The 21,957-nt window shown below is 39.2% G+C and overlaps 1 protein-coding gene across 1 annotated transcript; it reads right to left on the bottom strand.

Moving 5' to 3' along the window:
• Positions 1-152: 152 nt before the first annotated feature.
• On the bottom strand, positions 153-21,921 carry cers6 (ceramide synthase 6). The gene is made up of 11 exons (XM_005918173.3): positions 21,501-21,921; positions 20,413-20,518; positions 20,186-20,316; positions 13,504-13,561; positions 12,156-12,206; positions 11,949-12,041; positions 8,432-8,560; positions 6,105-6,211; positions 4,473-4,629; positions 4,297-4,320; positions 153-1,119 (listed from the first exon to the last, which is right to left on the bottom strand). The coding sequence occupies exons 1-11, from the start codon at positions 21,668-21,670 to the stop codon at positions 961-963; spliced, it is 1,185 nt and encodes a 394-aa protein (XP_005918235.1). The 5' UTR covers positions 21,671-21,921; the 3' UTR covers positions 153-960.
• Between the last annotated feature and the right edge of the window lie 36 nt (positions 21,922-21,957).

The following is a 21,957-nucleotide window of genomic DNA, read 5'->3' as shown; positions in this document are numbered from 1 at the left end:
GAGGCTAATGTGTCTCACAGTAGCCTCTTTTCACAGCAGGCATTTTGAATTGTCACAGTCAAACTGTGTACACTGCAGTTATGAGCCATGCTACCTCCACGATTAAGCTTATTCAACACACTCGCACATATTTGCAATCTTCATGTTTTTTGGGGTTTTTTTTATTGAACTATTCAAACAATTCTTGTCTGCCTCAAAAGAGGACAAATGGCCTTTAATGTAACGCTTACCAGAAATGTACCAGAATAATTAACAAAATGCTTCAACAGGGAATACAGCATCTAGCCATGTCTGATGCACACACATAATACTGTTATTGACATCTCATATACAGTTTGAGTGGAGAATGAATTTTAAAGTGTAAGTGAATGTCACATAACTATCCATTTGTGAGTTGTGGCATATCTTTGGAGGTGTAGCATTAAAAGTAAACCCAGGTCTTTAGCATTTTGCTAATACTCGTTACTGTTACTCGTTCAGGAGTATGTCATCTTTAACACTGACATCAAAGAATGTCGTAGATGTAGAATAAATGTCCAACTACAGTCTGCAAACTTATTTATAAAAAAATTATAAATAAATAACATAGAATGACACAAACATAGGAGAAAACACACCCCCAGTATGCCAGACCACTGTATGTTAGAGTAGCATGCTTACACCATAGAGTGAAAGGCTTTCATTCACTGGTTAAACAGAGAGTGGGTTGTATCAATAGGAGTGCTTTGATATTTCACTGAGTGCAGTTTGATGTAAATATATAGATGAGGAGAGTAAACTGTCGAAGGAAATTAGTGAAGAATCAATAACAAAACTGCATTTAGCTAAATCTATCCAGAACTTCCAGACAGGCGATGTTGTTCATGTACCCACCACACACACTCGCTCTCACACCCTCTCGTACGCTCTCACACACAGAAGAATTGATGGTGTCTGTAGCGTGGCTCCACTCTTGTGATATCAGTGCTCGTCGGGATACGGGGCTCCTATCAGGTAGCCGTTGGTGCCATGACTTTTGTTTGTCCCATTGGTGGCGCTGGTGTGGTGCTTCTGATTTGGCGGTGGGCTGTCATCCTCATCGGAGCTGGACTCGATGTCGCTGCGGTCGTCTTTAGACACCTGCGGAAAAGAAAGGGGCGGCTGGAGATTACCTTTTTTTCCTCATTAAAATTCTTATCTGTTTCATTATCTGAGGCAGCCAAGCATAACGGTGTTATAAATGGCTTTTGCATGTGAAACGGGAGCTGCCAATCAATATCAGGCAAAAAATAGAAAAAGAAGAAGAAGCTATAACATCTATTCGCAAACATGAAATACGGAGACCTCTGGTTTGATTGCTTCTACCAGTTCAAAACACACATTTACCATGCTTATTACCGTATTAATATGATTATCATATCATTTCTGAGATAATCTGCCACACTGATTTAGAGAAAATACACGGACAATACAGATTTTTTGTTTTTTAAAACAACCTACTTTAATGTTTTGCAAGCTTTTATTCAAAATACACATTATTATTCATAGATTCAAATTTAGTCAAGTGCACTGTCATATGAGTTAAACCATTTTCTCTTCTGTTTTTTCCTTCGTAGCAACCCGGAATTTTAAACTCCTGCAGCGCACACCTGCATCACAAAATTTACAGGGATTAAAAAACTGATTCACAGCGTATTACAATTCATGATTACTGTTTATGAACCAACTGTGATGCTATGTGTCAGGAAATCTTTTAGCCTCATCCTTTAGATAGTTACCTCGGTGCCTGAATATCAACTCTTTGCATGTGGTAGGAAAAGCTGCTGTGCTGGAGTTTAATGGCAGTATATACTTATTACAGTTCTTTTCCTCAAGAGTCAATAAAATAATTGTGCCTTTTTAAAATGTTTAGAGTGCTGTTTAATTTTCTCAGGATGTCAAAGGATGAAATAAGATGGTCTGCTGGCTGATCACATTTTTTTAAATAACAAAATTTTTGATTTTAATTTTTAAAGATGAAACAATCTATTAATTATCATGAGACATGGTTGTGGACATGAGGAGGACGAGAATACCAGCGAGGTTTACCTTGGTGCTCACACTGACAGTAAACTGGATTTTATTAAAAACACAGAAGCCCTCTACAAGAAAGGTCAAAACCATCTCCTTGAACATCTGCTAGATGGTGCTCAGGATGTTTTATAAGTCTGATAAGTCTGTAGTGGCTGGTGCCATCCTGGGTTTCAGAGAGGAGGATGCTTGTCCAAGTTACCAGCAATATCGGACAATCCTTCACACCCCTCTCCATCTCAGGCTGGACAGCCCACTTTATAACTCCTCCTTATGACACCCAGACTATTTGCACATACATAGTATTGTTTTAATAAACTTAATTTATCATTGCACTTTGAGTACCCTATTTTTTCCTCATTATTTTATATTTTACATATTTTTAATAAAGTATTCAGATTTTACAGAGTTTCAATTTTCTGTCTTTTATATGTATCTTTTAAGCGAACATCTGTAAAAAACTAATTCCTTCTGGCTTTAATAAAGTTTTCTGATGACATCCACAGACTAGCAGCACAACTGCTTAAAAGTAATTCTGAACTTTGACTTTAGAACAGCATGTAGCAGTGGCAAAGTTAAGAGTTTCTACCAGAGGAGATCTATTGGATAGATTTGATTGACTAAAGCTGTTCAGATGTATTCAAATATGAGTATTATATTTTAGTAAAGGGAAAAAAAGTATTACTGTATTACATTTTAAATCCAAAAACTGTAACAGACCTTAATTTGCCACATTAAAGCTGAGGCTAACAGGAACGTCATCAGTTTTGTCACTGGTGATAAAGGAAAGCCTTGGACATTTTAACATTTTGATGGGAGAATCAAGGTGAGCAGCAAATAAAGTAACACAAACGCCAAATCTTTAAAGGATGGGATTCAAACTGCCGACCTTACGTTATGTAAAGTGAGAGCTCAACAGCTAAACTGCCAGCACCAATGTGTCTGTGAAGGTTCTCAGTCATCCAGGTCATCGTAGTCTAAGGAGCTTGGAAAGAAAAGCGTCTGGACTTATTTGAGTTGCTTGAAGACGCTTCACCCAGACCTCTACATCGGAGAGACCAAACAGCCACTTCACAAGCGCATGGCACAACAGAAGAGCCACCTCCACGGGACAAGACTCAGCTGTCCATCTGCATCTAAAGGTCAAAGGTCACTCTTTCGAGGATGCCAATGTTCACATTTTGGACAGAGAGGACAGATGGTTTGAAAAGGAGTGAAAGAAGCCATTTATGTCCACTGTGAGCGACCATCTTTGAACAGAGGCGGTGGTTTACGACACAAACTTCTGCCATCTATAATCCAGTTTTGAGATCCCTTCCCAGATGCCTTAAGGCCCACTCACATCCTGGGCCATCTGACCTCAGGAAATCACGTGATAGGGTGGGGCCAGGTTTCACAATGAGCTCACCTGAAACCCTGGCTGATTGTGACCCACACCCACTTTCACACCTTGGCTCATGTGATTAGGTAGAGGATCATCAGGGAGTCCTTTGTCCTTTGGGGGGAAACTCCCACTGGGTTTAAATCTGGGACTCCCCACCATTTGACCCTTAGAACTGAAGAAGCTTCTTGGATGAGAGGTGAAACGTCTTCAAGAAACTTAAAGAAGTCCAGACGCTTTTCTTTCCAAGCTCCTTAGACTGCCAGCACCAATTTATCTGTTGTCGGTCTCAGTGATCTTGGCACAATAGGGACCATGTGCTGTGAGATTTACCGAAAAAGCTTAAAAACCTGTTGACATGATGGACTTAATGTTCTTAAAAAGTGATTCAACAGAGGCCTTTCATGCTTCTTAACAATAGAAACACTCGCCAATCTGACATGGCAAGGTTTTCGAATCCACTAGAAGATAGTGAACACAGAAAGAGATTCATGTTAATGTTTAGCTAATTTATTCGAGTGGACGGGAATCGCTAAAACAACACAATTTACTAAGCTCTTCCTACTTCTGGTGCTTTGATGACAACGGCACCAGTTAAAAAGTTAAATGAGTTAAATGACCACCAAACCTAATTGGATCGATTGTCTAGGGAACCCAAATGTCTGTCCACAATTACGAGTGAATCCATCCTCTAGAGGTTCAGATATTTCAGAGGAAGTTGCAAAAGGGTGGTACAGGAAAAGCTAGGGAGTTTTCCACCTCAGGGACCATGAATAGCATGAATAAGAAGCTTTCAGCCAGTAACCACATTAGCTGCAAGAAATATGAGGAAAAACTAAAAGTTGTACAAAATGTCATGTACTTACATGTAACGGATTCCATTTTCCCACCTTGAATGTTGCAGGTTAGCATAGAAAACAGAAAGAGAAAGTCAAAAAATGGCCCATCAGAACACCACACACTATTTATAGATGCACTAGCAGCACAGCAACCTAGATACAAAGGTAAGGATTTTGCAAAAGAACTGGGTTTAGTGACTCACCTTTCCTTTGGAGATGGCTCTGCATGCTGTCTTCACTATGAGGTAGGACCAGAAGGAGTGGAGCAGCTGCAGCATGATCAGAAGCAGGTTGAAGACCCACCAGGATGGGTAGGGCCCTATAATCTCCCAACTCTCAAACAAGGTGGTGTTTAAAATCCTTCCATAGCAACAGAGGGAGACAGAGAAAATTAACTTGACATAAAGAACTAAAGCACGCCCCCTCATTTGGTGAATTAGGGCGTGTCCTGGGGACGAGTACACAAAGCCAAAGAAAGAAAGCTCTGCTCCAAACACATTGTTAAAATCCAGGTGTTTCATGAAAAGGGAGACAGAAATGTGAGTGTTTTATTTATAGTTCAATATGAGTAGAGCAATAATTTAAAATTTAATTGAAGTTGGCACTGTAAGAAAAATCAGTGTGTTGCCTAACTTCACATGACACACGATTGAAATTTTAAGGGTCTAAATTTAACCCTGGAACAATTCTTCCAATTCGTTCTGTGAATCATCCTCCAGATACTGAAGCCATGGCAACAGCTTTACAGTAATGACAACTTTACTACGGGTGTGGTGGGGGCTGACTAAAATGTAGCGTATGGGAGCATTATATTACAGTATGAACAGAGGACAGAGGATGTGGGGGTGCCGGCTAAAAGCTTCTTTCTGGAAAAAAAAAAAAGACTTTACTGACAAATATTTCTCAAAGCACTTCTCCAGAAAGCCCCTAATTATCGAAGACAATCTTGATTCTATAAACTCAAAACAGCATTTTTGTGCTGAACAAGAATCGATGGTATCTCAAAGAAAAGCAGACGGCTGCAGCTGCCTGACTGGAAAACGAAATTACGTCTCTCTTCACTTGTGAAAGGTGTGATAACGCTGTGGCTACAGATGACTGTGGAATGACTTCCGTGCGCACGACTTAAATAAACGTATTTATTTTATTTTAGTTTTTATTTTGAATTTATTTATTTATGACTACAAATATCAGTCAAAAAAGGCAAATAATAACTGCCATTCGCAAAGTTATTGAAGAAATTAATTCAAGCTTTTAGAGAGTAATTAAATCTTTTAAACATTTAATTAATCTTCTCTTCTCTCTGTTAGAGAAATTTGGATGGATTAACTCCGCTTTATAATGACGAATAGAAGGTAAAACACCTAAAAGCAGCGCCACAAAACGATGAAAGCTCTTTTTGAGTGGAAATCACTTTGATGTTTTTAACAATCCCATCAAACTCTAGACACAGTTTTCAAAGATAAACCAATAACCATAATGATCTGCTTTTCATTTACTGATAGGTTTGGCTTTCTTTGAGAGTTTAAAGCTGTGGTATCCATAGTAACTATTACTTAGCAACACAAATTCAAAGAGATTCTGTCTGAACTGCAAACTGTTGTGCAGAAAAAAAGAAGAAAAAAAAAGCCATTGAGATCTTGATGGCTAAATTTTCAGAGATGAATTGCCAAAATAAGCAGAGCAACTCAGGCATCTGCTTTAAAAAAAAAAAACGTTCCGCAAGTCGTGTGAGCACATGCATGCAAACGCAAAAGGCTAACACACCTGCACTGAAGCCTGGCTTTAGAAGGATGCTAACTATGGTACACAACAAAGAAGCAAATAACACTCACCAGATGGGGTAAACTCCCAGCCTGGAGCTTATGAAGAGAATAGCAAACATTGCAAATAGCAAGTTGCACAGTATCTGACATTTGGCATAGTTGGCCATCTTGGCAGCCTGAGGTTAAAAAAGAAACAGAAATTAATGTAAATAACATTTAAAAAAAAAATGGAAAAAACTCATGTTTCCAGTTTGAATTAAAAAAACACTACATTAAAGTGTGTTAAATGTGTGTAGGTTACATCAATGCTGAAAGAGCTGTGTGGGAGGTGAAGCCTGTTTTGCACGTAGTGTAGTTAGATTAGGGTACTAATGTGCAGATAAACATGAAGCCAAACAAAATCCTCATGTTCAACATTTGTGGAAATTAAAAAAAAAAAAAAAAAAAAAAAAAAAAAAAAAATCAGCCATTAGCCCATACATATATACAGCCACGTCCCCGGTGACGCTCTCCCATCCCTTCAGCTCTTGCTTGTTGTGGGGTCTCCTAAAGGTAGAGATCAGGTGACTGATCACAAGATCAGGTGAGATGAGATGACTGGCAAGGCTATTCTTTATCCTGAAAGGCTCTTTCAGGTTGTTTTCACTGGATGCGTGGGGTTGTTGTCTTGCAGAAGAAAGAAATCCCTTCAAACGTGTTTGGATGCATGCACATTGCTCCCGTGTGCCCCTACATTCACCCTTTTAGTTCGGTCAGCAGTAAAAGTATTGATTAATGCTGGCATGCCAGTTCTGCTGACAAATGTAAGGGAGCCATAGCTGAAGCACTAAAGTGTTTTCTCTGTGCTTGCTCTAGACTTACCTCTTTGAGTGCTTTTGACCTGGTGTGCTGGACTTTTTCTTTAAATTAATAATCTTGTTATCAATAGGTCAATCCAGGTCATTGCTTCACTCGGGTTTTGGTGTGTCAGGCATTTTTTCTTCTTGTCTTTTACCATTTAAACCAGGTGTTGATTTTGGCAAACCACATATGTTCATTTCTCTTAAAAAACAATGTGGTCCTCTAAACCTAATCCTGCTCTTCATTTAATACTGATGGACACTGGTCAAAATGGGAATTGTTACCAAACTCAGTGAATTTGTAAACCATGAAATGAACCACAGTGGTCATGTAATATCCAAGACCTTTATATTTGGGATCTCTGTGGCTACATCTTAACCATATTCTTTGAACTGTTCTTATTCCAGGGTGGAATGATGGGTGGATCTGGCTTTCAATAGCTTTCCTAAAGCCCCGACCTCAACCCTATTGAAAATGAGTGGACTACACTTAAAAGAAACCCGACCAATTGAAAAGAACTCTACCAGTTTTGCTACGATGATTGGTCAAATATTGGCCAGAATTATGCCTGAAGTTTGTTGCTGGCTACCAAAAGTGTTTAGCTGAGATGCATCTTGCTATGGGGACATTTACCCAAATATCAGTGAATAATATATGAATAAGTTTGACCCTGTGTGGATGAGAGAAGATCCAAAATAAATGAAAACTTGTGCACCCAGTTATTGGTTCTTTAACGTCATTAAATATGTATGCTTTACAATCATTCCACCCCAGAAAGAAAAGAGATCAAAGAAATCATTAAAAGCCCAAAATTACTACAACATTCATGCCAATGATGAGTCTATGTAAACTCCAAACAACAACTGTAGTTTTTTCATTCATTCTTTTAACTTTTTAGTTTAGTAGCCAGCTTTGTATTTCAAGTTGAATGTGCTAAAGAACAAAAACGACCACAATACCTTCAATGCAATGCAATTTAGATCTAATCTACACTGTATGGACAAAAGTATTGGACCACACCTCTTCATCTTTGAATTCAGACATTTTCAGTTTCATTGCCACAGGTGTATAAAATCAAGTACCTAAACATGCAGTCTGCCTTTACAAATATTGGTGAAAGAGTGGATCGTTGTAAAGACCTCACTGAGTGTGGCACGGTGAAATTTCTTTGCTCTCAGAAGAAATTTCACAAGCAAACTCTCAACAATCAACTGTAAATGGCATACTTGCAAAGTGGAAGTGTTCAGGAACAAAGCCACAAAGTGGCTAATGACATAAAGTTACAGAGTGGGACTGCTGAGATGCACAATGCATAAACTTTGCCACTGTTTCACACAAAAACTATGTACCGTTTGTGGCATAGGTTTCTATGGCTGAGCAGCTCCTGTAGGTGTAATGTGTAGGCAACCCAGTACTTTTGTTCATATAGTATATGCATAGAGTTGTTGTTACATGGTATGGTGTGTTGTTCATACTGTGTAGACTGTGTTTAAATCACTCTACCCACACACCCATCTATCCATCCACAGTGTTTAAGTCTCTCCCCGGATCCTCACCTCTATCAGCACGTCAGCTGCATCGTGCAGACACATGACCAGAGTTCCCACTCGTGCCATGTTGTTCACATAGGAGAATACAATCAGAGAGATTGTTGCCACATGGTGCAGGAACATGATCAGGAAATCCTGGGGAAACAGCATCCAGCAAAATGTCACATAACTATAGAAAGAATTTTTAAAATGTTACTGCATGCTGCACATATTACAATTTATGCAAACAAAAATAGCAAATACACCCCCAGCGCCCAAGCATTTATCAACAGTTTCTGCAGTAGTGTGTTTAAAAAAACCCAAACTAGATATTCACACATCCTACTATCTCAGGCACAGCTGTGTCTCAAAAAGGGAAGATCCCACTGAGAAAACAGTTTGCAAGATCTTTCTTTTTACAGTGTGGTGTAGTGTTGGAGGAACTGGGCCCTGTGTGCTTCTTTATCTTCCTTAAACATATCAGGGCTGCAGTTTTAAAACATTTAAGTGTTGAATGAGGTTTTAGAGTTGAAAGTGAGCTAAAAGCTATGTTTCTTCAATACAATCCCTGCTGTAACTACACAACTAACAATATTGGTATGAGCCGTTAGGTTTTCTAGCTTTGAATAGAGCTCCAGATGACTAAGCGGCTGGGCTGGGGACAAGGGGGGCATTCCTCTAACAAATCTTTAGCTACTGAATCATCTGAGGATGGCAGCTTAAAGCACCCAGAACCAGTCCAAAGTGGCAAGTGAATGAGGAGAGAAGATGAGCAGGAAGAGTAATGATGCAAGATAGAGAGTGAAAGCAAGGCAAGAGTGTGCAGGGGGAACATACTGAAATTGGCAGGGGATGCAGAGGACCTCCTCAGCGTAGTGCTGTGCATGAAAAAAACTGAAAGGAGAAACAAAAACAGACAACATGCCAACAGTCAACAAAGAGATGACAGAGTGAAGGCATACACAGCATGGCATCGTGAGGGCTGCTGCTGCTTGCTGCTGTGAGTGCAGTGAGCGGAGTGTGTTTGAATAGAGGGCAGAGCTGGGATGGAGTGGAGACAGGAGTACGATCATGGCTGGAAGGCATGCAAATTGATGCTTAATGAGCCAAAAGTGTGGCCATTTTCATAAAAAAAAAGATGAAGTGGGATGAAGATGACTGAATGCTTCCATGGACTGACTTTCAGCTTAGACACAGACCACGTTGGTTCTTTAAAAGAATGCACAGCAGAGAATAAAGGGATTTTTTTTACTATTATCTTTTTCTTTGTTATCTGTCCTACAAATAATACAAATAAAGTTACAGTGACTGATATATACAAGTTTTAAATCACTCAGCGTACATGCATTCACACCCTATAAGCCTAAACCAATTTCTGATCGCTTTAAACGCTCTGTTTCAGACAGTTTTTTCTACTGATGAATCTGTATGATATCAAAGCGAGGTGCTATACACCCCTCCTGTTTATGAGAGCTAGCCAATCAGAACAAAGGAAAAAAGTTGGCTTAAATGTAGCTCCACAGACATATCAGCTAAAATGGCTCGTTTCAGACAATGGGTGAACTGAGGGGTTGCGCTATAATCCAGGAGAAGGATTATTTTGAAGAGCAAAGATTGCTATCAGCTTTAGTAGAGTTAAGTCTAGAAAAACGGAGCTGAAAATGAGCATAGGTACACTTTAATAGACCTGATTATTTGTGAAAGCAGATTTTACATTAGGTGAGCTGCCTCCAGAGTCCTGGTGCTGTGCATGCAGTTTCACTGTTGTAGCTGCGCGACCTGTGCCAGAAACCTGATTTGTTCTATGTACGTGCAAAAACCTTTCACAATAAAACCACAAGACATATGCTCTGTGTGACTGCAGTAATCTCAGAGTAGTATACAGAAGTGTATTGAACCTGGCTCTAGGGTTTAACCAAAAACTTGGTCCTAATAGTTAAACAGAAAATTGAATTTCATCCTTTTTGTGTTTTTGTGAACAATGCTAAAATATAAGACGCTAATAAAATAAAGGATTATATATTTACCTATTAAGTACACACACTTGATAAACAAAAAAGCTGGTAAAAAAAACTGCTTTAACAAATATACATTTATTAATTTGTGTACAAGAAAGTCCACTGCATTAGAAAAAAGTCAACCTCGAAAATATGAGAAAAAAAGACTTATTTACCTGCTTGCAGATAAGCAAAATATGTAGCCTATTTTTCTATAGAACAGTGTTTTTAATAATATACGGATCTTTGGTTATAGTGATTTATTGCAACACTGGGAAGAAAAAGATTCCTTTTTAACTACTGTCTTGACTGCCAGTAGGTGCATATATCTCAGCACACACATCAACACAAATCATTTTGTCAAATGTGACACATTATACCCTCAGTGGTTACTTTATTAGGTACAGCTGTTCAACTACTCGTTAATGTAACTATCTAATTAGCCAATCACATGGCAGCAACTCAATGCATTTAAGCGTGACTTTGAACAATGGTTGTGGTTCCAGACATAGTTGTGGGTGCCAGACACGCTGGACAAAAAAAAAAAAAAAAAAAAAAAAAGATATCCAGTGCTTTGTTGATGCCAGGGGTCAGAGGAAAATGACCAGACAGCTTCAAGCTGATAGGAAGGCAAAAGTAACTCAAATAATCACTGGCTACAACCAAGGTATACAGAAGGCCATGTCTGAACATGTAAGACGTTGAACCTTGATTCAGATGGGCTACAGCAGCAGAAGACCACACTGGGTGCCTCTTCTGTCAGCTAAGAACAGGAGACAACTCACACAGCCTCACCAAAATTACTTCCTGCTACAACATTTGGACCATAGGGTCAAGATTTGGCATAATCAACATGAAAGCATGGATCAGTCCTGCATTGTATTTATGATTCAGACTGCTTCTGGTGGAGGTGTAATGGTGTGGGGGAGTTCAATATACTTAAATGGCCTCCACAGTGACTGGATCCCAATCCAATAGAGCATCTTTGGAATGTTGTGGAATGGGATATTCACATGAATGAATGTGCAGCTGACAAACCTGCGGCAACTGTGCGATGCTGTCATGTCACTATCGACCAGACTCTCTGAGGAACGTTTCCAGCATGTTGCTGAATCTTTGCCAAGAAGACTTAAGGCAGCACTGAAAGCAAAAGGAGGTCCAACCTGGTACTAGGAATGTGTACCTAATAAAGTCACCTTTAAGTTCAGTCATTGGCTGAAGGGATTATTTAAATGTAGTTAATCAAAGTTTTTGTAAACTAGTTAGAATAAAGTGTTTCGGCTTCGTGTTAAAGTTTAGTTAATTTATACAGTGATGATACAATCAAACTGATTAAAACAGACTAAACATTAATCACAAAAGGATCGGGATGTCTTTTCTGTGATAGTGCTACTTACACTTGCATAAGAACAACACGTTTTTCTAGATTCAAAACAAATAAGTAAGTAAATAACCTTGTTCTCTTTTGCCTTCTAACAAACAAATGATGATTTGTGCCACTGGACATGCATGATGTGTGTTTTTTTATGACATGTGCTCATAATTACCTTCCTCCTGATGTCTGTGAATTGGGAAAACAGCAACGACAGATAGAAAGACAGCTCCAGTATATAGTAATAATGGATGTCCACAGTCAGTGGCTGCATAAACACACAAAGCAGCAGAGTTAAACTAAATATTTGATAGGTAGTAAATCCAGGAATGCTGTAACATGATCGCAAAGGATGGGTAAACATTGCAGAGTAAATGTTTACCTGGTAAGGGTAGTTGTACCAGCACTCTTTAGTGTTCCATAACCATGGAGTCTACAAGAGATGAGAACAGTATGTTTATACCTTAGACAAAGAAAATCAAACAATATAATAAAAAATATTATTAAACTTTGACTGACTTGTTGAGGGGCAATGATAGCAGCAATTCTTTGGCTCATATAAAACTCAATAAATGCTAAATTGCTATGTTCTGCTCACACCACCATAAGACAAAAATCTCCAGTAGTGACGTAAAGATGAGAAGAGTGACGGCAACTGAGATGCTAAAAAAATGTGTTATAAGCAAACAGTGACCCATCACTGGGGCTGAGTTTACGTCTCCTGCACTCCTCTCCAGACCCGCTCTATTAATAAATCCCGCAGAGGCTGGAGCCTGCAGCAGCGGCTGCCAGGGACTTAACTATTTTCACAAAGTGCTTCGTCATGCAACTTGTGTCTGTGAGAGATTTATCCTGCTCTGTCTCAGCCACTGCTGTGATTGTGTTAATATACGGATTTTCATGAATTTATGCATGAACTCTATTAAACCTATCTCGGTCACATATTTCAGTCAAATTTGCTTAACTGGCTTGTTACCATAAATGTATGAACTCTACAAAGTGTGGCTTATTGATGTGTCTGCTGGAATTTCAGGCTTTTTAAAGAGGAAACACCATTTCAACCCCTAAACTACACATAGTAGGCTTAAGGCGCTGCATACATGCATACATATTCATGAAGGTAAAAATATCTTTTAACAGGACATGAAAAATGGTCAATATGAATATTATCATTACACGGGTATAGTTTTAGGTGTGGTAACCCTAAAAGTTAAGCTAAACATCTGGTTAAATGGTATATGTCATAAAAGGGGCATTTAAAAAAAAAAAAGCCATGCTTTATTGATAACACACTTACACACTACTCACCGTAGGAAAGCCACAATTTCCAACAATGACAAAGTCACTTAATTAATTAAATAGCAGTGATGACCACTTTAAATGTCATCATCTCAGTTATTTCAAGTCCTTGTTTTTGTATAAGTAGGTGGCTCTTCTTACACGGGATAACACGACACACAACAGAAGCTCCTTTGAACATTGGCTTCCAGCTGTTAAAAACTACATGTCACTATAGTAACACAGAAACCCCCCCCTGACTGATTAGAGGTCATTTTTATTCCTCTACTGCCTTCCCTTTTCTTTTTTTTGTCTTTATAAAATTAGTCACTTTAATTCAATTTTATCATGTACCGCTATACTTTAAGTGGTTTAGAAAATAGCTTCACATCTCACAGATCCATATTAAATCCAGCTCCTGTTACAGAAACTCTCCTTTAAGTAAAACTTACCTTTTTAAGGAATCGTACTCCGTAGGTAAATATGTACAAGTAGAATGTAAATCTCCACCTGAAACAAATAAAAAGATCATGACTATAGACTCATCTGATCACAAAAATCTTTAGTTTTTCTTTTGAGGGTGTAACCTTAAAAAATGTGTTTAACAGCAGTGGATTTCAGTTTTGGTCTAGTCTGGAGCAACACTAGTATTAAAGACAGCCTCCTCTAGCTCTGCAGTGCACACATATTTGCAGCTGTTTATATTTATCTTTTTTTTGCACATTGATTTCTGTTTTCTACAGAATCCAAACAAAACACATTCTGAGACCATTTTGAGGAGAATAATGACCTGCATCCCAAAATGTTTTCCAGAATCTGATGTAATACCACTCGTGCTGTATGCTATTTACTTTGTTTAATCCCTTGGTGCAACACGCTGTGGCACACATTGTGGCTGTTATGCCTGTAATTAGGAACTGGAAGTGGCGTAAGGTCTTCTTATTCAACTCTGCAGTCTAGGGCAAATCAATGAAAATAAGACGTCACTGACTTCCCTTGTGAGGTCTGGAGGGGGGAAAAAAAACACTCACTCTGTCCATTCCCAACCCTTCTCTGCTTTATGTAACCCTGCACATAAATTACAGTAACCACAGCTACACAATGATCGGGAAAGTCATCACGAGGTCTGACTTCGAGCTTACAAGAAGGAAACTGCTTCAGCTGACACATCAGTGATCAAAGATGTGCTTATAAAATACCTCCTACTTATCCCAGTCATCAATTGGGAGGAATGATTCAAGATTGGCCCCTTAGCAAGCCCCCTATCCAATGCAGCTTCCATAGTTGTGCAAGCTGCAATACGCCAATTATTTCATTCGTGTCTCTAAATGGAGACAAATTAGCCCACAAGGAGAAACTGTGATGACTTCATTAAATATTTCATTCCTCTGAGATGTCACTGTTATCTTATAGTATCCTTTTTAATGCATCTCCGCACACCAAACAGGTGACAGCTGGACAGAGATTTCCACAGGTTTTTTTTAGAACAGCAGTAATATTTGGTTAACTTAAATAAATAAAAAAGTAAGGCAAAAACTGGCAAATGGATTGAGATTGATGCAGGGTATTTCTAGTATTTCTTGACTTTTTACACCACAATTTACATTCACAAAGTGCTTTATTCTAGATATACAGATCTTTTATCTGTTACACACACATGCGCACAACTATGGATGAACTTTCACCCTCATATGAACTAGACTGACTCACTCATCTCGTGAGCCCAATGGACAGTCAGTCTAATAACACAAACACTAGTTGTTGTGTTCAGCTGATTACTATAAGTTACTATAGATGCCTGAGTGTAAAGGTATGTCTCTGCATTTTTAGATTGCATAAACTCTTTTGAATACAGTTGTATAACTCCACGAATCAAACCAGAGGAACAAAGCAGAGCTTGACTTCTATGACACGGAAGAAAACATCCACTGACAGACGATGTGGATCCTGTCATGTGAAACAAGCATTTGCATACTTTAAAGGTTGCGCGGTGTGGTTGTTTGACCTCAAATCAAACACCTTTGGACAGCTGCAGGCCCTGAAACTCCACGATTCATAAACGCTCAAAAAAAGAGAACAAGGTAAATCCACATCGGCTCCTTTCTGCAGGAACGAGCTGTTACTCACGATGAATACTAGAGGAATTATTACCACATTGACGTGCTGCTTGTGGAAGCCATCATTAACTGCTTTTTGTGTCTGATCAACAGTATTGTAAGAGCAAATCAGCTGGACGAGTCTACCTGAAACACAGTAAAGACTGTTGCATGGCAACTGGTTGATGAAGCCTGCAAGAGTCTTTTACAAGTGCTACTGAATCACTGCTATATATGTGCAATCACAATGACTCACAAATGCTTCCTTTGAATAGTTTTTTTTCCCTGTCGTCAGGCACCGATTGAGTTTTGTCATTATGAGTTACACTTTTTCAAATTGATGATGACAGTTGAGCAAACTGGCACCTTTTAAAATTTAATTATCTAAGAGCTGCAGTGTATTTGGTGCACTCGATGGAAAAGCTATTAGCCAATTATACTTTTAACTAAACAATACTGTGTATCAGCTGTGGTTAATAGGATTATTCTTATGCAAATTTAGGCATAAAAACTATAGTTCATACAGCACATATGCTTAAGGTAATGCTCGGATACAAACACCGTCTTTTTATAAGTGCTTAATCACGCTTTAATAAATTGTTTTTTTACGTATGATGAAAGGCTGGATTTCAAATTTAGACAGCTCAACTAATCACGGAGAGCTCAAATGTACCTGTTTAGACAGGACATTGCTTGAGGGAGGAAATAATTGCAGGGGTGACTTTGATTTGATTAAAAACTCAGTAATGAGGCTGCTTTTATTCTGAAGGTAGCGCCTAGTGTTGGAATAAAATCATAAAAAGCAGATCGTACTGGCTCATTTAATTTACCTTTGTCACTTCTCCAGGTGGGAAGCCTGAGCACCAGCTCGCTGCAATTGTCTGCATTCATACTGTTCAACATAACAATTAGGCATGAGTCTCCAGCTTTATCAAAACTCACCAGTCAGGAAGCTTTGTCCCCTCATTGCAGTTAGATCAGCAGTAACAGCTCTGATATTATTCAGGTAGTAATAGGTGCACCGCCTACCTATGTATATTTGTCTACTTTGGTTTAATTACATAGACACGATTTTAAAAATTACTGAAATGAAAAAGCTTGTTAAGTGCCAGTTTGTTTTAACGTGGTGCCGGAACATGATGAGCAGGCTGAGGGATAACGTGTGTAGCTGTCTTCTTTGATATGCACATGTAAATGACCCATCTCTCAGCTGCCCTAAAAGCATCTGCTGAGCACAATCATAGTTATTACTTGTCAGCTTGGAGTCTGGCAAACTGCTTCTGAAGTGTATGAGACTCCCACACCTACGTGTTGTTAGAGGGAAAGCAGTAATGAGGATGCTAGTAGTCTCAGCTGCTGATAATGATATATTTCTGGAGAGTTTAAATGCATCAATTCATTTTCGATAATCTACTTTTAATCCAGTTAAAAGTTAGGAAACATTTTGAAATGTTATTGACATTTTTAGATGTAAATTGGACAGGCTTGCAATTGCTTCTTTTCTTAATACTTTGATTTATTTGGTTTTAATCTTGCTTTAATATGCTTTACCTTTGATTCATTTATTTGCAATTATATTGGTGCGGTCATTATGTTTTGCATCTCTCTCTCTCTGACTCCTGGTTTCAACGTGCACTCAGTGCATGCATTCTTGCACGTTTGTATTGTTTATCCATCTGAAAATGATTTTGGTTAATTCCTCATCTAACAGTTTTTAAACTGTTAGATGAGGAATATGTAGTAGTTTACACATTCTCCTAACAATCAAAAAAAGCCCCGGTTTGCTTCCAGGAACTGTCAGGAAGGGCATCTGGTGTAAAAACTCAGCCAAATCAAACCCCTTGTGAAAGTAGCTTTAGATGAGGCATCGTCACCAATAATACCCACGTGAAAATTAACTGAAAACTCTAAACTATATAGAAAAGATGGATGTCCTTTGCTGAAACTGCATTTTCAGTTAAAGACAGAGCTATCTGAAACCCCTGAAAGCAGAGTTGGATTTTAAAACTTTCTCTACAATAGTCAGTGCTGGTCAAAAACTAGACAGAACTGCAATAACCACCTCAGCTTGCCATTCCTGCACATGAAATCAGGATACAGATGCTCATGTGATTTGCTTTCTTTTGTATTTTGCTTTAGGGAATTGCTTTTTTGTAGTATTTGAAACAATAGCATGCAATCTTAGGGGATGCTTGAACCATTAGGGTATCAATCAAGGGACTGCTGTTGAAAATTCGGTTTGGGTGATATCCAGATTCTGCCTTTGGAACATGGTTTGAAATGCTGACTTTACGTAGTCTGACTACATTTCTATGTAATTTTGTTGCATAAGCACAATGTAAAAAGTTGAATTTAATGGGATGTGTTCAAAAGAAACTTGGCTGATATACATTCAGTTTAAACCAAGCATATTTTCCTCAGTGATTAATTATTTGAATAAGTAAACCTTTGAGTTTATATATTTCAGATGTATTTTAATCAAAAATAATGCTTCATGTTTACGAGGGCAAACAATCCTTTATTGAGTGTACTTGTCCTTTAGTAAAATAAGAAAAGATGAGATTTAAATTCAAATATTTGAATTTAATTTGGAAGAACGTGTTTGTCCTTTTCTTCTGTTTTTAGTTTCTGTGCTGAGATGAAAAAACTGCACTCCTATGTACCACGTGGTAGGAGGAATTTGTGCATTTCCAAAGAATACTCCCTGAATAATCCACTTCAATTGGTTGTAATATGGAAAGCAAAAAAAAAAAAAAAATTACTTGGATTTAGTAGCTGTCCATTTAATTATGCATCAAATATTAAGGGACACCTGACATAGATAATATAAGGTTAAAAATCATCATTATTTAATAGTATTAACTCTAGTAACAGACATTCTTTGTCACTGTCTTTAAAACAAAGGAAAAAAGTGGGTAATTTTATCCTTTATGATAATTTCTTTATTCTGAGTGAACGCAACGATGAAGAAGAATGGAGCAAGATGAGATCAGACAACTGGAGCTGTTGAGCACATCAAAGCGAGCTCCTGCCTCAGCCTGTAACGACCAAGAACTGAAAAGAGGAAGGGCTCTACTCCCCAAGTACACTGCAAAATCTTAATTTACTGTGAAGCCTCTTAGTCTGAGTGAGTTTTCATTTCTTTATGGATTTTCTTCCTTTCTATATAAACAAAGTTATTGCAGGTTTGTTGCTAAAAAAAAAATAAAATAAATAGTACACTTGCACTTGACTGGATGACTTTTTTCTCTCTTTTTTTTGCAGTCTGTCTGGGTAACAAAAGCTGGGAGACAAAGTCCATGCAGAGCCTTCATTATTTTCAGACCAAATGTGTCTACTACATGCTCCCAGTCTGCATAATGAAAAGAACAGACACAAAATCAGCCATCATGACAACTGCGAGACAAAGAATCCTATCAGTCTGCAACAGCTGTGCATGAGGGCCTAATTAGAGCACAATCACTGCTAGAAGCACTGAAGCCAGCCTGTTTGGAGGACTGCACTGTGGGCAACTGAGACTCACAACCTGGACAAACTATTGCAAAGCCCCGTGTTGTCTGCTATCAATTATGCCGAGTACAGATAACAGATTCGGCACGGGTGTTGCTTTGAACGAACGAACGCCAGCAAAGCATGTACAAAAAGCCCTTACATATTTCATACAGACACAAATCGAATCTCTCTTTTCATTTTATTTTTTTTTGTGTTCAGATTCTTCTTTGAGCTTGTAACAGGAGTCCAGTAGTCTAATCAGCCGACAGTGGTCTCCTGAGTGAACAGCAGCCTCAGGCAGATCAGAAGATGTGAGGCTCCCCGTGTCTCAAACTGCCAGATTTGCTCTACCGGTGTCAGACATGACCCTGCTCTGACAGCGACACTCGCTCGTTGGCCTTTAACATCACACGCCAAGTAACTACCATTTCCCTGATGGCAAATGCTTTACTGCAGATTAGCCAGTTCTCTATTACAGACTGAGTGGGTTTGCTGGTTCGCACTGGGACTATTATCCAACAGCAGCACCAGCATTTATGTTGCAATCTTCATAAGCCGTGTAAGACACAGCACTGACTAACCAAAACTGAAGCAGCCCTCTTATAAGCTTTCAAAGGACCACACCAGCATTTCTGCTTGAATTTGACCACAAAGCTGAAATAAATGATCGCTGACTGATTATCAGTTGAAGACTCAACATAACACTAACTGGAAGAGAGGGAAATTTAACATAATATATCGCCTGTGTCCAGTGTGTTTCTCCTGTGCATACCTCAGCTCAGCTCTTGAGAAAGAGCCTCCCTCTCATCTTAGCAGGATCCCAATTTAAGATTTTAAAATGCTCTTTTTCTTCCCTTGCTGTTCTAGTCTTGATTTATTTGAAATAATTACTCCATGAGATGACAGTGAGATCCAAAAGAAAGGTTGATTGGCTTACAACTTGAACAGTATCAGGAGTTTATCTTAAATTCAATTAAATTCAAATCTCTTCTCCTATCTTGTTCTATGCTTGTCCGATTAATTCTCAAGTTGGACAGGACAATTTTGTTTCAGATCGAGTTATTATTTTGGTTCTCTGCTGTCCTCTGTGTCATTTCTCAAATCTCATATCTTTAAATTTGACATTGATTGTCAAAGAAAAAAAAAAAACTCCAACAAGGTGAAGATTTTAATGAGCATCTGTCACTACAGCCCTCAAATTTCCCCTTTACATTCCTGCCTCCATTTCCCTAATTTGTTTTTTATGAGTATGTGCACCCACACAATTTACCTTCAGTTCCATACCGTATGAAAATGAACTTGCAGAGACATGAAACAAGCTCGATTTTTAAAACCATTAACCATGCCTGCTTTTACTGCTGTCACAGATGTGTTGTTGATAAGTGGTAAAACAGCGCAGCCCATTCAAATGACTACACTCACAACAACTGTGACCAAAAGTTAAGCACCAGTGCACAAACTCTGATGTTTACAGAGAAAAAGAAACGTGCAGAGGAAACATGGCGTGCAGCTAAGTGAGGAATGTCTTGATTATAGTTTGTCTTACATGCTCTCACAGAATCTGGCGAGAGTGCTGGGCTTCTCTTGGTTGCGTCGTTGTCTGAACCAGCGCTGGATGGTCCGCACATCCCAGTCGAGCTGCTTGGAGAGACCCTCCAGCCTCTTCTCATCTGGGTGCTGTCAAGAAAATATAAACACTCCATAGGTTAGATGTAGTTCAGTTATTAAGCTATAACTGAATGATAATTAGAAAAAAATTAAAACATGGACAACCTTGGTTATAGCAGTGAAGACCTTTTCCAGGATGGCATTGGGTTGTGCTTTTTGCGGCCCGTTAGTCTGGATCTTCAGGCCCATGGCACATGGTCTGGCAATAAACCTGCAAAAAACAGATCATGACACCATTTACATATTAAAGGGCTCAGTCTCTTTTCTTTTATTCTTTAAATTAAGGACACTGGAGCAGTCAGTAATGCATACTCTTTCTCTGCAGGTGCTGAATAACAGTGTACTGTAAAGATCTTTTGACCACAAACGGTTTAACACAGAGGGGAAAAAACACGTATGTGTTGAACTGCTGAAGTGTAGTATCCACGTAGTATTGATGAAGAAACAGTAAATGACGCCACAGTGTGACTTGTTTGTCAAGATGTGGTGAGAAAGTACACAAGAGTTGACAGTCAGCTGCTAAAGTTAACACGTGGCTGTCTACATGAACAAAAATAATAATACTGATATTAAAAACTCCCCTTACACAGACATATATTTCATGAACGAAAAACCAGCAAGTCAAACATCATCGGATCATTTTAACTTTGTTACTGAGCGTAAATGAGGGCTTAGTGTGGAAATGTAAGGCCTCACTCACTACTTTGTAAAGAAACTCTCATGACAAGCATTGCTGTGATGACACCATCGTGGCTTAACGGTCAGACACATGATCATGCAACATGCAAAACATCACAAATGGAGCAGTGAAAAAAAAACCCAAAACACAACCCCCCACCGATAAGATAGGTTAAAGGAAACGGTTTTTAGAACGATGGTTTGCAGAAATTATGGTTTGGGCTAAGAGGACGGTGAGTGGATTGGCCAGGTATGATAACTTGGCCGCACAGCGTGTGCATGTGTGTGTGCCTCGACAGATGCATCAAATGCAGACAGCGCGTAACGCTGCGGCCCTGCAGAAAGAAAGATGATCACCCTAGTGATTTGTGGGCTAACCAGACAAGATGCCATTGTTTAGGTACCAGACTGACACACATGGACAGCGGGGTGTGCTGCATCGTTCGCCGGAATATTTCGACAATAGAAGACCGTATCACAGCCACCTGGATTAACGCATGTGCGCGTCGACCCACCTTTCGAAAACCAGTCGTATCATAAAGATGCAGAATGCTAAAGGACAAGCCAGATAGAGATCCTCGGCTTGCGGAAACGTTGCCTCATCTGTGTTTTTTAAGTCAGCCCAGGTTACATTGTGAGGGAGCCAGAATCTCTCATTCCAAAACCACGCCAGAATACCGGCCATCTCCCTGCAGCAGACACTGTGACCGGGTCGAAAGAGAAATGATGGCCCGCTGTATCTAGGAGGTCTCTCAGATGCGATCTGACGGCACAGGCTCTGCTGATGATGAGATATCCGTGTGCGATCGCCGTCCGTCCGTTTCCCCTCAGCTATTCCAGTGTAGGGAAGTAGACTCAATCAGCTCCTCTGCAACTGATTGGTGCGCTGACATGTCATGCAAAACAGTCAGCGCACATGCCGGGGCTATACCACGGCGTCATCAAGGTAAAGCACTGGGGTAACACTCAGCC

This window comes from Haplochromis burtoni, unplaced genomic scaffold (genome assembly GCF_018398535.1).
Source record: "Haplochromis burtoni strain Fernald_Lab_line unplaced genomic scaffold, NCSU_Asbu1 Contig_29, whole genome shotgun sequence".
Classification (NCBI taxonomy): Eukaryota; Metazoa; Chordata; class Actinopteri; order Cichliformes; family Cichlidae; genus Haplochromis; species Haplochromis burtoni.
This window is presented reverse-complemented; position numbering and strand designations above follow the sequence as displayed.

What these genes read in the sequence shown, in the direction of transcription:
- cers6 (XM_005918173.3), bottom strand. Translation starts at nt 21,670, where the DNA reads ATGGCCGGTATTCTGGCGTGGTTTTGGAATGAGAGATTCTGGCTCCCT. An exon ending in ATACGACTGGTTTTCGAAAG is followed by an intron (nt 20,519 to 21,500) that starts GTGGGTCGACGC and finishes TGTTTTTTGCAG; the next exon opens with GTTTATTGCCAGACCATGTG. An exon ending in GAGTACGATTCCTTAAAAAG is followed by an intron (nt 12,207 to 13,503) that starts GTAAGTTTTACT and finishes CATCTCTTGTAG; the next exon opens with ACTCCATGGTTATGGAACAC.